At 37.4% G+C, this 15,170-nt stretch overlaps 1 protein-coding gene across 1 annotated transcript; it reads right to left on the minus strand.

Annotated features, from left to right (window-relative positions):
• Window positions 1-625: 625 nt before the first annotated feature.
• LOC119780104 (rac GTPase-activating protein 1-like) lies at window positions 626-11,724 on the minus strand. The gene is made up of 17 exons (XM_038280006.1): window positions 11,577-11,724; window positions 11,229-11,322; window positions 9,432-9,634; window positions 9,186-9,337; window positions 8,489-8,558; window positions 8,346-8,399; window positions 7,885-7,962; window positions 7,636-7,753; window positions 7,402-7,535; window positions 7,154-7,318; window positions 6,798-6,893; window positions 4,697-4,895; window positions 4,517-4,622; window positions 4,290-4,422; window positions 4,041-4,149; window positions 2,083-2,191; window positions 626-1,406 (listed from the first exon to the last, which is right to left on the minus strand). Exons 2-17 carry the CDS (start codon window positions 11,311-11,313, stop codon window positions 1,331-1,333), a joined length of 1,887 nt encoding a protein of 628 aa, XP_038135934.1. The 5' UTR covers window positions 11,314-11,322; window positions 11,577-11,724; the 3' UTR covers window positions 626-1,330.
• Between the last annotated feature and the right edge of the window lie 3,446 nt (window positions 11,725-15,170).

Below are 15,170 nucleotides of genomic sequence, written 5' to 3' on the forward strand. Positions count from 1 at the left end.
CTTGGAGTATTCCCTCGAAGAGGAGCCCCCCCTTCTCCACCACCCCTCCTATTAGCCAGTGGAGAAGAATTTGCCACCAGCACAAGATCTCCTGCCAAGAAGTTTCTTCTTGGATTCATCAACTATCTTTGACTATTGAAACCTTATCTCTTGCAAACACCCTGCAACCCAGATAAGTGGATTAAACGGATTACATCCAACACTACAAATAACAGAAACTCACCTGATAAAACTCTTATCTTACATAAAACTTAAATAAGTCTTGGGTTGCTCTCAAAGGAACACCAAGAACAAATAAGTGCTGTGTGCTGAAAAAAAATTAGGTGTATCTCAGTGTATTTAGTATAGCATATTCAACCAGAGGTAGACTTAATGTTCTGAAAATAACGTACATCGTCAATAAATCAAAGCGAAAAGAAGAACTAACAGGATATGAAGGGATTTAGTTTGAGGTCTCTGGTAAAACAATTACCTACAGGTGTCAGAAAAGAATAAATCCAGAAAAAAAAATTAAAAATCTCTTCACACACCGTTACAAAGTCAGGGTATGAAAACCTATCAATATACTTCAATTAGGTATATGCATCACAACATTTTAGTGACAAAGAAAGAATCATAAGGCATGTTTTCCAGTTAGAAAATCTTTTTTCTTTAACATAACACTTGTTAAATAAATGCAAACGCCTGTCATGTCAGACAGAGCAGGTTTCACTTCAAGCTCACATTGAAGCATCTTTGGTTTGCAGAAGTTGGGGTTGCATGTCTCTACTGGAGCAGCAGCACCCTCTAGTGGTGTTCAAAACAAAACGTGACGTCATAATTTGTGCATATAGCATTAATAAAGTGACTTGGAAATCAAAATCATGATTCTGCAGAAAAAGAAAAAAAAAGACAGTGTTTTTGTTTTTTTTTAAAAAGAAATAAAGTATAACCTTGACCACAGGAAAACTAATTATTTGGCATGTCTTCACAACAACAATCAGACATTTAGTAAATAGTTACTGAACATCTGGTAAAATGAAGAGAAAAAAAACACATCTTCCATTTGCCTTAAATGGCTGATTAGTTATGAAAGACTTCAATGTTTACAAATTAAAGATAATAATGATCGGATGAGTAACACAAATTAGTTAAATATTAAAAGGCTAAAGGGTTAGTAAAGTTCAGATACTGTTTAAGTAAAAAATATATATTTATATATGAAAAGGAATAAATCACTCAAAATCCTTTTATGATTGCACAGTAATTTCCCATCATGATTAGAGATTAGTATACGCTATTGTTGCAGTCAGTAACATCCAAACCCGTCTAAATCTTCTGGCCTCAGGCTTTACTTCAGCTGTGGTGAAGCAAAGAAGTTTCCTTGGCGGTTAGCCGCCGATGTTGCTTTGCTCTTGCTCCCAAATCTAAGAAATCAAAAATGAGTTAAAAGGAGGCAGATGACATTTGCAGTTAACTAGTAAGAATAAATAATGTAGTCATGTACTAAAAAACTGCATTACTTCTGATAAATGTTAACAGTTTTTGTTTGATACAAACAGGGAAATATGTTGTTTTTTATTATTGTAAGGGATTCAGGAATTATGTGAAATTAATATAAGATAAGAAGATAATTATGAATCTGATGCCTTCATTTGCATTCAGCACTCTAGTTTAATATTACTTAAACTAGAATGCAAATAATTGAACCTTTTAGTCTGGGTATAAAACAACTGTGAGATGGTTAACTATGCATCTCAACCTCAACACACTTTTCACACCAGACCCACATGTGAAACCTTTACAGACAGCAATAAATAAAAAAAAGAAAAAGAAAACTGACATAAAACAGAGTTTAAGGTAAGAGCATATTTATTTGTCAGATAGGCCCAGTTTAAAGTCTAGGCCTCAGGCTTTTTAACCACTCATGATGTGGTTAAAAAGTGTTTTTGCAAATACTAACTTCCAATTGTTTTTTGCTTGAGTCTTTTTATAAAGAAAAATAGGCTAAATGTTTACTTCTAGGAGGAAGGTGGTTAAAGAGTCAAAAAGTTTAAAGAGAACAAATTCTGCTAAAAGCAATGTAGATATAACCTCTCTTACATGGTGGTGCTGGTGAGGGTCTGCATCACCCGTTGAGACAGTGAGCTGGAGGAGGGTGTTTTGGATATCACCTGGTGTTCTGGAGTCGTTACTGGTCCCAGCATGCTCACTAGAAATTAGAAGGAAAGAGGAAGAACCGAAGTCATTCTTCGGTGGGTTGGTTTGCATGCTAGGGGTGAAAACGAAAACATAAAAAGCTTAGTTTATGTATTTATAGTTGCTCCATGTTGTCTTAAAATTGGATTTTCTTACATTGGGCTCCCAAACGTTGAAAATCTCTTTTTCCTCCCCTAAACCACACTTTCTTCAGCATATGAGCTTGTTTTTTTTACCTCAGTTTTATTTTATATCCATCATTAATACTATTTTCATTCAGCACTTTGAGTAAACCTGCTGCTTTTTCATACTCGCATGGATGTTTGACTCAACCCAACATTATGACTTCAAAAGGAAAGGAACTAAAGTGAAAAGTAAAAAAACTAAAATAACAGCCCATTTGTAATTTAAGCACACATTACTACATTGCGGAAAATAAGTAATTCAACACCAAGATCTCCCACTTAGAAATCATGGAGGGTTCTGAAATTGTCATATAGGTGCATGTCCACTGTTCAGCTTCACTCCATTTATTACCCTAAATTAGATGCACCTGTTTGAGGTTGTTAGCTGCATTAAGACACCTGTCCACCCTATAAAATCAGTAAGAATCCAACTACTAACATGGCCAAGACCAAACAGCTGTTCAAAGACACTGGAGACAAAATTGTAAACCACCACAAGGCTGGAAAGGGCTACAGAGAAATTGCCAAGCAGCTTGGTGAAAAAAGGTCAACAGTTGGAACATTCATAAGAAAATGGACTATACTAAGCATGACTGTCAATCTCCCTCAGACCAGGGCTCCATGCAAGACCTCACCTCAATGATCCAAGGAAAGGTGAGAAATCAGTAAAGAATGACACGGGGGGAGCTGGGAAACGTTTTGGTCATAATTCCACAAACCGTGTTTGGAGGAAGAAGAATGATGAGTACCATCCCAAGAACACCACCCCTACTGTTTAGCATGGGGGTGGTAGCATCATGCTTTGGGCTTGTTTTCCTGAAAATGGGACAGAGCGACTGCACTGTATTAAGGAGAAGATGACCGGGGCCACGTATTATGAGATTCTGGGGAACAAACTCCTTTCCTTAGAGCAGTGAAGATGGGTCAAAGCTGAGTCTTCCAACATGACAATGACTGAAACACACAGGCAGGATAACCAAGGAGTGGCTCTTTAAGAAGTATATCCAGGTTCCAGACCTAAACCAAATAGAGAATCTTTGGAGGGAGCTTAAACTCTGTGTTTCTCAGCGACAGCCCAGAAACCTGACTGATCTAGAGAAGATCTATGTAGAGGAGTGGGCCAAAATCCCTCCTGCAGTGTGTGCAAACCAGGCGAAAAACTGCAGGAAATTTTAACCTCTGTCTTTGCAAACAAAGCCTACTATACCAAATATTAACATTAATTTTCTCAGCTGTTCAAAAACTTATTTTTAGCTTTATACAAATAAACAGTTTTTTTAATCATATTGTGATTTCTATGATGACAATTTCACCACCTCCATTATTTCTAAGTGGGAGAACTTGCAAAAAAGCAGGATGTTCAAATATTTATTTTCCTCACTGTATAGATTATTTCACCGTATTTGCTGTAGATAGTGATACAAATCCAATGGAAACACTTCACAGAGCAAAGCCTCTTTAGAAAAAGCTGCTATATGCACTTGACAGTGGAGCATAGAGGAGCCCCACAGAACTCCATGGAAATAGATCAGTGTCAGTAAGTAGGAATATAATATGATCCATCCAGAACATCAGAAATTAATAATAAAAAATAAAAAAAATCTCACAGCTTTATCTCAAAGACCGTCCAATTACTTTGGGGGTTCCAATTTGTCTCATTGATGTACAAGGGCCCACCTTTTTGGTTCGGAGTGTCTGTGTGCTGAGCAGTCTCCATGTCTACATTATCAGGATGAGCAAACCGGCTCCAGTAGCTCCCAGGAATACTCAACAGGCGCTCTACAATCTGTGGAAACAGAAACCTCATTTATTCAACACAAAACCCTTCTGCTGATCACGTCGGTTAAGGAAACTGATCCTAAAACTGAACCCTTTTAAACTAAAGAACCATTGTCTGAGCTTTTGTTGTTGTTCATTTTAATTTACCCTTGGCTGTCTACTGGTATCATGCAGGATGGTCATGGGGTCTGGGTCAGGGACAGCGTGACCCACCAGGGTTGGACCAAAAACTCTGGCCAGGTTGTTTAAATCCATCTTAGTGTCCACGCTTTGAGACACTCTAGAAATTAAAAACAGACACGCTTTCTGGTGAATTTACTGCTCACACAAATCTAAGTGATGGATAACAGACCAAATAAGGAGATGAGAGTTACTTCTGCAGGTGAATCATCAGACAGGCCAGTGTGTCCCGGTTGGGAGGAGGCAGCTCACTGATGGCCTGATACATCAGGGCTAGACCATTTCCATCATCTTGTATTTCTGCAGAGAAACATCCAAACCATAAACCATTTCCATCAACCGTCGAAACAGACGCAGCGACCTCAGAAACTCACCGGCTGCTTCCATGAAGACCTTGTTGAGGCGGAAGGTGAGAAGCGGCTCGGGCAGATTTCTGAGGAAATCTTTGAGGACGCCTGTGATGACATTGATGTCCTCCACTTTGTTAAGGGGAGGCACAGTCTTGCCCCGGATGAGTTTCTCCTTCAGCTCCTTTACCAGGCGCTCATGGCCAGAGATTCTATAAAGCCCAACCTGCCGTAACAACATTGTACATCAGCTGGTTTGTATTTGACCTGTGATACTATAACAGCACTCTGAGGATCAACAGGAGAGGAATCATCTCAAGTCTTATTGCTAGAGGGAGAAAACTACTGTGGATCTGCAGTCTGTTCACAGTGATTTATGCCATGTTTTTCCCTCTTTTGTTGCAACGATTTTACTGAATGGATTGCATTAGAATTATTTAAAAAAAAATGGACATGGAATACTTCTTGACAAGAAAGGGTAAAAAAAAAAGAAAAAGGAGCTTAAAATGTATTGATAACTATTCACTTTTAACACCACATTCAGAGTTCAAGTTTTTCCTGTTTCCATGACTGGTTTACCACTGGAAGTGATTTCAGGTCACACGACCAGAATTATACAAGGTCTCAATTAACCGCACATATTAGAGTAGAAATTAAGCATTTAATTCAAAAGAATTGTCTCTAGATTTCAAGAAGCAAAAACAGTAAAAAGTTCATTTTGTTTCTTATTTGAATAGATAGGTTCTGTCAGCTACTTAAATGCTGACATGGTCCAGGATTTGGACATTTTCCAAACTTGTAATATGAAAAAAACCAAAGCGGAAGGGACTGATTTAAAATATTATTTTAAATATGCCTCCCTTTTCCAGAAATGTTCTTTTTATCCAGTGGGCAAAGTTAAAAAAAAGTCAAGAAAGCCACAATTTTATTTTAATTTTTCACATCCGGATAAAAAAATTTAATTACAAATGCTGATCAGAGTAGTGCCATGCCTAGTTTGAAGCATGGTGGTGGCAGCATCATGTTGTGGGGCTGCTTTTCTGTGAGAAGACGTTTGGGACTAATCTGAATAGAGAATAAGAGACAGCAGCTGAATAAAGAGGGGGTCTTCTAGAAAAGCTGCTCTGGAGCGCAGGTCAAAGCATTAAGTCATTTTCGCCCGATAAAAATATTCATTTCTGATAGGATACCGGCATTACTCAGACATACTTTTATTGCTTATTTTATAGTATTAAATTATAGAAAAGGATTGATCAATTGATTTTCTCAAGCAAAGGAACTATATATAACATTATTAGGAATGAGAGCAGCTGTCCCATTTCTTATTCCAAGGTTTATACAGGAATGATTACCGGTAACTCTAATGATTTTAATTCTCTTTTAATGCTCCAAGAAATAATTTTAATGCCATCAACAAATACCCATGACTCTCATATATATACACAGCAAATTCATTCACCTTTTCCGTCGGCAGGCTGCAATTCCTCAATTTCCAGCCACTTTTGTTGAAATTAGCATTTTCCCATTCTCTAGCCTTTTCTCCCCAGCGAGCTTCTTTTCCGAACATATATTTGCAAATATATATATTGTTTAATAAATTGTTTTTATAAACTTTGTTTTTTAATAAAGAAAATCATCGCATTTAATTAATTTTAATGCCAAATCAGGCCTTAATTTCAAAAATAATTATTTGATTATTTTTAATGATTTTTAATGACCCGCGGAAACACTGTATGTGCTTTCTAATATTGGAGATTTTAGAGCCAGGCTGATTTATTCCAATATTCACGTCTTGGTTGATATTGGAGCGATTTCATATATGAATATTGGATAGGTAGGTCCCTAATTTTCACAAACTAAAATCTGTTTATTAACAGACTGATGGAGATGAGGCTCTCCAAGATGGTAGAAAATGGCAAAAAAATAAAAAAAAAATTTCATCTTTATAAGATCTATCAAAGATTCAAATAAGCTTATTTTTTGGGGGGGCAAAATCTTTGAAGACAGATATAATTACTCAATTTCATAAGAGAAATGAAGAGTGGGGATAGAAGAATGAAAGGCTGGGAATGTTTTTCCAGATGCAATGGTGTGTGAAGAACTGAAGCGTTTTTAAAACCCGGCTGACCTCATGAAGGCCTCTGCGTTCAATCTCTTTAATGCAGTAGATAACCAAGGCCGGGATCCTCGGTGGGCTGGTTGGAGCAAAGTCAGCCAGAGTTGTCTGAACAAAAATAGCATCTTTTAATAAGCTGAAGAGACTCCAGGTTCATTTATCAAACCATCTTCAAAGAACAAATTGATTTACAAAGAGTTGGTTAAAAACTACTGGTAATCTAAGGACCTGATAAAATCTCTCACATTAAAGTAAACAACTGAAATAAATGTCATAATGTTTTAGGCTTTAAGCTTATTGAGAAGATTCAGCTGACTACACCTGTCATGAGAAGCAAGCATGAATTTATCAATCAGTTGGAAACAAACCTCAGTTCCCTTGTTGGGAGTTTCTAGAGCTGAGGGATTACAGGGCAGGGGGCAATTATCCCGACACTCTGGATGGGTCACAATCCTGCAGTCCTGGCAGCGAAGACAAAGTTTGCCGAACTTGGTTCTTCTTCCACAAGGTGCACAAAACTCAGACTTGATCACCTGGTTGATGAAGAAGGCACCTTAATTAAAGGAAAATACTTTGTTCGATTAAATAAAAACAATTAATAAGTTGATAGTCCAACCGTTTTGGGAATGAAGTGGTGCTTCTTCCCTCCTTTGGTTCGAGGAGTCTTGAGTTCTGGGATTTCAGAGGCCGGCATGCTGGGCGCTTCACTGGCTGTCTCAGAGTGGTCGTAGGTGGTCGTGTCAGCCAAAGCTAAAGTCAAACATTTTTTGATCAAATAAAAACTGTTGCTTCAATTAAAAAAGTCGTCTAAAACTCATAAAATAACTGAAATAAAAACAAGTGTTCTCACCACTTCTCCTCCTGCTGCGGGTCCAGTAAGGCACCGTTTCAATGGTGGAGACGGCCTCAACAACGCCACCACTAGTTGGGACGGTGATGGTCGTCTTGGCCACGATAGACTCGTTATTCTGCATCAGATTAAAGAAGAAGTTTCGGTGAACTTAATCTGAACTTACTCCAGAGCACTTTAAACTTCTAGAAAACAAAAAGAGGGCATTTTCTAAAATGTGGAGCAGTTAGCTGCAGAGGGCAGCATTACCCTCTCTGATGTGCGCCCTGTGGAGCGGGGCTTCTTCACTGCATCAAGAGGACCATCGGTCATCTTTCTGGATGAACGCTGAAGGATATAAGTAAACAAAACAGAGGGTGTAGAATGAATCAGGAACTACTTTTATTTCTAGCATTTTTTATTGTCATTACACTATCACAAGTACAGAGCAACGAAATTGACTCTGCATTTAACCCACCCCCTTGGGGAGCAATGCAGCGCCCACACGCCCTGCGTTAAGGGTGTTGGTCAGGGACCCAGAGTGTCAGTCCGTGGGAGTGCTCATTCACCCCAGCTGGGATATGAACCCAGGCTTCCTGTTTGCAGGACGGGTGACTTAACACTTGAGCTTTCTTTCTTTCTTCCTTTATCGAATTAAAATACCTAAACTATTAATCTTCCATACAAGCAAAGAGGCTTAAGTTCAACACGTGACTATTGACGTGACTCACTCGTTTCTGCCGTCTGCGGAGTCTGACATTCCTCATCACAGAAGAATCCCAGTCCTAAAAAAAAAAAAAAACACAGAAATGTTGGGCCATTTTGTTCACGAGGTCCTAAAATACGGCCACCTTTTGACACAAAGACCGCGTACCAGAGAGTCATCCGTTTGGTCGTAGCTGATATCTGACAGCAGAGACGTTGATTCTTCAATTTTAGTTAATCTATAAAACAAATCAGTGAAAAAAAACAGCCTTGGTTGGTCAGTAAAGAGAAAGGCAACATTATGTTTTAGATGATAACTATTTGTTCAGATTACAGCTGATATACATGGCTGTGATGCAAAATACCATGTTTATATTTCCATGTTCTTATTGTCTCTCTGAGACAGTTTATAGAGCGAAGCTTAATTTTTTATAATAATTAAAAAAAATAAGAGTGGTGAATATTTGTTTCTTTGCAAAGCTATAAAGACTTGAATCTGTAAATAAACAAATGTTTGCAGAAAATATTGAAAGCAGGGGGACCAGATTGAAATGCACACCACAACTTTCAGATTTGTAGTTACAAGAAATTTTTGTTTCTGTTTCATTGGCCTGAAACAAGTGAATAATTTGGATTGGCTCTTTAGTTGCACTGTTTTACATGTGATGCCTTTACTGTTTATCTGTAGTTTTTTTTTCATTGCACCTCTCAGCCAGGAAAAAAAAGCAATATCGGATGGCTTAAACATTTCTCATCGTTCAATTTTAGCTTTCACATTTAGCCATTTAATTTGGGTCACTTGTCTGATGGTGTAGAGCAGGAAAAGATGGGATGAACCGTATTTAGACGGGTTGTTTGAGGCTGACCTTCGGCTTGAGTTGAGGTTGGTTTTAGCACCTTGTGCTGCCTGCGAATGGGCGCTGAGAAAAGCCAAGGCTGACCGTTGCTCCTCACTTAAGTGAACACTGCTGCCGTTCTCTGAGATCAGCAGCTCCCGGATCAGCTGCAGCTGCCGCTCCTTTTATTAAAAAAACAGAGTAGAAGGGCAAGAAGGGTCAAGCTCATGCTGAAAAATCCAAGCAAGAAAAATAAATAAAAGACTTGACACCAACTAGTTTCTCATAGATGGCCTCGGCCTTCTGCCGTCGACGGATCTCCACGTCCACCTGGTTCCGTGCGTGTTTTAGTTTGACCTCCAGAGCTCCCCTCTCCGTTTCTACTTTGGCCAACATTTCTTTGCAGGAAACCAACTCATCACCTGCCAACAGCCACTTCTTCCGACAGTCCTCAAAGTTTATTGCCATCTTGAGGAACTCTGCAGTAAAGAGAGAGGGACAACTGATTTTTATATATTGCTGTTGCACAACGCATTACAATGAGCTGCATTAAGTCCATTTTACTACTGAACATGCGCCACATCAAAATAAGAAAGGACCATAGTGATGGAAATCTTTTTTAGCCTTCAGATTTCCTTCAGTTGAGCTCTGCAGTCTATGCTTTTACTATTTCTGGCCTTGATATGGAGTTTAGCTACAGTTAACTTTAAATAATTTAACTGTGTTGAATGCAATACTATCACTTATAGTAGAACTGGATTGAATGATTTAAAATAAGTTCTCAAGGACAGTCAGAAAGTGGCGTAGAAGAAAATCTAAAAAAATAAATCCTGAACATGTCAAAGGAAATCATAAAGCATACCTACGATATAGAAAAATACTAATGCGAGTATAAAACCTTCAGCTATTTACTCTTTGAATGTTTTTTTTTTAAGTGAACCAGACAGCTATGAGAGAAGGTCAGTTCACTACTGGAAGGCTCCGCCCAATTTAACAGTTTGTTCACAGAAATAACACATTTAGACTGTTTGAGCAGAGAGAATGAGAAACTGAATGTTAGATTGATATGGTTGTACCTGATCATGGCAGGAATAATATTCTAAGCCTGGATGCAGCATTCTGTCTAATGTTGTCTAACCAAAGGAGGATTTTCCTATAAGCTACACTTAATAAACACTTTTTTGAAGTTCAATACACTGCTTAACATATTCAACTTTCCAAATGTCTCTTAAATGAACCTAGACTGTGAAACAGATTAGACTGGAATCAAAATTATAACCAAGTTAGAAACTTTCACATGAAAATAGTATTTGATATTGTGAAAAGAAAATGTATAAAATTAAAATAATCATAGTATTAATCTCTTAGTGAAATGACAAAGGTTTACAAAACCATCACAGAAATAATCAGATTATAGAACAATACTCATATCCTGTGCATAGGAGGAATGTCAGTCCTATTAAAAATTTTGAATTGATAAAGCTTCCTGGATGTAAAGCGAAACGTCTATAAAATTGGAAACAAAATCTAGTGGATTTTTTAAAAACTTTTTTGGAATCATGTTGCAAAAAATACGGACAAAAGATTGTTGACAAAAATAGACAGTCTGAGATGCTAAACAAAATATCTGTAGTAATCTTCTACAACCCAGGAATTCAGTTCCACAACTAGATAGATCTTTTTATATTCAATGGTGTATGTTGTTACTAGGGATGTTTATATTACCCAAAAACATACTTACAATGAAGACAAAAATCAGGCCTCTATAAACTACTTATATTCAAATATAAAAATATCATACAAACAGCAACTATAAAAAGGTCCAATGTGAGGGTATGAGATATTTCACCAGGGTAAAACTTTAAATATTGACCCTGAAAAATCTGTAAGCAAACAAAGGAGGGACTGCAGGTAAATGGATGGCTGGATTGGAAGATGAAGTGTTAGAAAGATATTTGTGCATTTTTTCTTCTTCACTTTTTTCAGTACATGAGTCGGTTGAATATTTTCCAAAATCGAAAACAACTATCACTATATAAGGAAAAGAGTAAAACAGATGAGAGGATAACTTACGTGGTTCAGTGCTGTCGTTCAGAGCTTCCAGTTGAGCTTGGAGACTCTGAAACTGGTTGTACAGGTTCCCAACAGACACCTCCATGCTGTCCCACTACGATAGATAACAAAAAGATATAAATTAGTCAGCTAACTATTTTGCTGGTGACATATGGCATTGCTTTTAATTAAAAGCTGACTTCTATTTGAATGGAAAGCACAATGTCAGCTGTTAGTTCACGTCGTAAACAGCTATTTTCCTGAAATAAGACACGAGGTTAAAGTTTGTTAGTAGCTCGCGTTAGCCACAAGCTAACAGTTTATCCCGACATTATCGATAATGCACGCTAAACACCATAAAACGGTTACCTGTCAGATGAACACTTTGTGATTGTAACCAGGTCAATATATAGAATAATAGCGTCAAGACAGCGGAGGTCTAGTTTTGTTTGCTAGCACTGGAGGACCCATACAGCCACGCCTGCCTGCATTCCTTCAGTTCAAAATCAGCGCCGGATTTCTTCTTCGATGGACAAAAAGGAGAAAGCTCTGCTGCCCCCATACGGCCAGGCCTGCAACTGCACGGTGGAGGGCAAACGGGAAAAAACGAAAAAACTATGCAAGAGAATAACTATTCTTCTCTGTCAAGGGGTAGTTGGGGACTTTTTTTTTTGTTAGTTTTATTTCCCTTAAAAGTTATATCCACATTTTTATTTTATCAGCACATCAGATGTGAAAACTACGGAAGAGGAAAAAAAAAAAAGTGTACTGGTTTTTTAAATTTTATTTCAGTATGAGAAAAAAGTCAGAATTCTGACTTTAATCTCAGAATTCTGACTTTTTTCTCAGAATTCTGACTTTAATCTCAGAATTTTGGATCGTAATGTATATGGGCACCATGAAGGAAGAGATGAGGAACACCCAGCTTCACTGACAAAGATGTGAGTTGGAAAATGACTGAATTAGGCAACTTTTTACGTGATGCTATTTAAGACAAAGACGCTATTTGATTAATGGAAGGGCAGAAGGTGATTAAAACAAGCTAGAGCTAGTTTAGTCTTTAAAACAGACATGGCAACGGTTTGATGCTAATATGTTTGTTATGTCAGAATTCAGTCAGAATTCTGAGATTAAAGTCAGATTTTCCAGATAAAAGTCAGAATTCTGGGAAAAAAGTCAGAATTCTGAGAATAAAGTCAGAATCCTAATAAAAAAATCAGAATTCTTAGATTAAAGTCAGAATTCTGAGAATAAAGTCAGAATTGTGAGAATAAAGTCAGAACTCTGAAATTAAAGTCAGAATTCTGAGAATAAAGTCAGGATTATGAGATTAAAGTCAGAATTTTTAGAATGAAGTCAGAATTATGAGATTAAAGTCAGAATTATTAGAATGAAGTCAGAATTACGAGATTAAAGTCTGAATTCTGGAAAAAAGAAGTCAGAATTCTGACTTTTTTCTCATATTATACTGAAATAGAATTTAAAAATCAGTTAACTTTTTTTTCCAGTGGCCTTAATCCTCTTCCATAGGAAACACATCTTTGTTTTTGATAAATCCAAAAAACATATTTAAAAGGTACACTTTACATACAAGAGAAAACCTTGTTTATCTGTTTATGTCTGTATGTTAGTATGTTTCAATGTAAGCTAAATTGTAGGAAATATAACTATGCATGAAATCCTTTGAAACACTTACTTAGCAATTTTAAGCTGGTGTCTTTGTATTGGTTCTCGGGATGCACATGACAGCATTATTTCTCAGCTGTTGTTGGCATATCTGGGCAAGGTAACCGCTCTGCCGTGCAGCATTTAATGGGAATAACACTTTTACTCACATAGAGGGAACTGATTCTCCAGAATTACCTATAATAGCCCAGTAAATCATTTTAACAACATGTCAACAGTCTACAGCCTTTTTCTACATACCTGTTTGATTTTCCTTGTAATGCACAAGTCATCCTGTTTAGGATCATACTGCCCCCTCAAGTGCTGCATGCATGTCTGCTGAGCACTGCAAGTCCATTATTGTTGATTTGAGATAATAGGATCTGTCAGTCAATACAGCCTTTCTGTTTGTATCAATAATTCATGTCTACAGGTACATTTCCTGCAGTCAAGGATAATTTAACTCTTAACACTCTGTTTTACACAAGCAACAATGCGGTCCTTCAAAACTAAGAGCAACATTTGTGGTAATTATATGTGTGGACTGCAAAATATTTACAGCCCTCAAACTTTTTCTACATTTTGTTGCATTACAGCCACAAAGTGCATGTTTATTAAATGTAAAGGACAGAGACCAACATAAACTAGAACATAGGTGTGAAAATGATTATTTTTTTAAGCATTTCCACAAAATAAATATTGAAATGTGTGACAAGAGTATTGCAACCGTTATTCTGATACCCCTGAAAAAAATTCTGGAACAACAAATTACCTTTAAATGTAACCAGATTTCTGAACAAAGTCAATATACTGTATGTAATATAATCTGGCATCTCCTGTGAAGCCTCAATAAAGTATAGTATGACGGTACACTTATCAAAAATGTAGAGAAACAGAAAAAGGAGAGCAATTATGAAATACGCAGTCAGAAGGCCAATGATAACTCAGAGGACCTGCAGAGATCTACAGCTCAGGTCATTCGGTCCAAAACGCAACAGTTAGTTGTATACTTGAGTCAGCTTTCTGTGCCACATTACTGAGACTGGCCTGATTAAGGTATTCAACGACATTTGAATAAGTTCAGACTGGAACAACCACAGTGCTGGTATTATTGCACCTCAGGGCAGTGCCCCTCCTGTTCATACATACATGTATCTATGTTTCTTATATAACTTTGCTGCCTCTTGGCCAGGACTCACTTGAAAAAGGGGTTTTTAATCTCAATGGGATTATTTCCTTGTTAAATAAAGGTCAAATAAATAAAATAAATCTACATGCTCCCCTTAACTCAGATTGTAGCAAATAACAAGATCAGTTACCATAACTATGCAGACGACACACAGCTTTACATCACAACCTCAGCAGGTGGCTGTGAACCTATCAGAGCATTGGCTGGATTCTTAGAACAGATCATGTGGACTCACCTTAATTTTCTACAACTGAATAAAAAAAAAAAAACTGAGGTAATAATCTTCGGACCAAAGGAGTAGAGCTCCAGATTGAGCTCACAGTTTCAGCTACTGCAGCTAGAGACCACTAATTATGGTCACAATCTGGGTGTCATGGACTCAGACCTGAACCTTCAGAGGCTCATAAAGGCAGTTATTATCCTCTTATTAACCTTTTATCACCTGAACAACATTGGCAGGATTAATGGACTAATGTCCAAGCAGGAGCTAGAAAACTCCTTCATGTATTTATCTTCAGTAGAATTGATCACTGCAACAGTGTCTTCATAGGTTTGCCTAAACATTCCATCAGACAGCTGCATCTGATCTAAAACACTGCTGCCCCTGTTCTCACTAGAACTAAGAAAGTAGAGCACATCAGCCCGATTCTGAAGTCCTTCTGCTGGCTCCCTGTAGCTCAGAGAATAGACTTTAAAATCCTTCTGTTAGTCTATAAACCACTGAATGGATCATCACCTCAATACATAACAGATTTGTTGTCAGAGTATCAGCCTCCCAGACCACTCAGGTTTTCTAGTTTAACATGGAGAATCAGCATTTAGTTTCTATGCTCCACTTTTCTGGAACAAAATCCCAGAAGACTGGAAAAGAGCTGAAAGCCCGAGTTCTTTGAAGTTAAAGTTAAAAACCACATTTTTTCATAACTGCCTTTGACTGTTGAAGTTAAACTGCCAACTGAGGTATTATTAAAGGCTGTTGTCCAGCTGTTTGATTTGTTTTACTGTCTGCTTTTATCATGTTTTTTTTTCTTTTCTTTTATTGTTTAATTCACAGAAAGTACTTTGAATTGTCCTTGTACTGAATTGTGCTATATGAATAAACTTGCCTT

Source organism: Cyprinodon tularosa, unplaced genomic scaffold, assembly GCF_016077235.1.
Source record: "Cyprinodon tularosa strain WSP-4 unplaced genomic scaffold, ASM1607723v1 ctg155, whole genome shotgun sequence".
Taxonomy (NCBI): Eukaryota; Metazoa; Chordata; class Actinopteri; order Cyprinodontiformes; family Cyprinodontidae; genus Cyprinodon; species Cyprinodon tularosa.

What these genes read in the sequence shown, in the direction of transcription:
- LOC119780104 (XM_038280006.1), bottom strand. Translation starts at nt 11,313, where the DNA reads ATGGAGGTGTCTGTTGGGAACCTGTACAACCAGTTTCAGAGTCTCCAA. An exon ending in GAACGACAGCACTGAACCAC is followed by an intron (nt 9,635 to 11,228) that starts GTAAGTTATCCT and finishes TCTTTACTGCAG; the next exon opens with AGTTCCTCAAGATGGCAATA. An exon ending in AACGCAGAGGCCTTCATGAG is followed by an intron (nt 4,896 to 6,797) that starts GTCAGCCGGGTT and finishes TTGTTACGGCAG; the next exon opens with GTTGGGCTTTATAGAATCTC.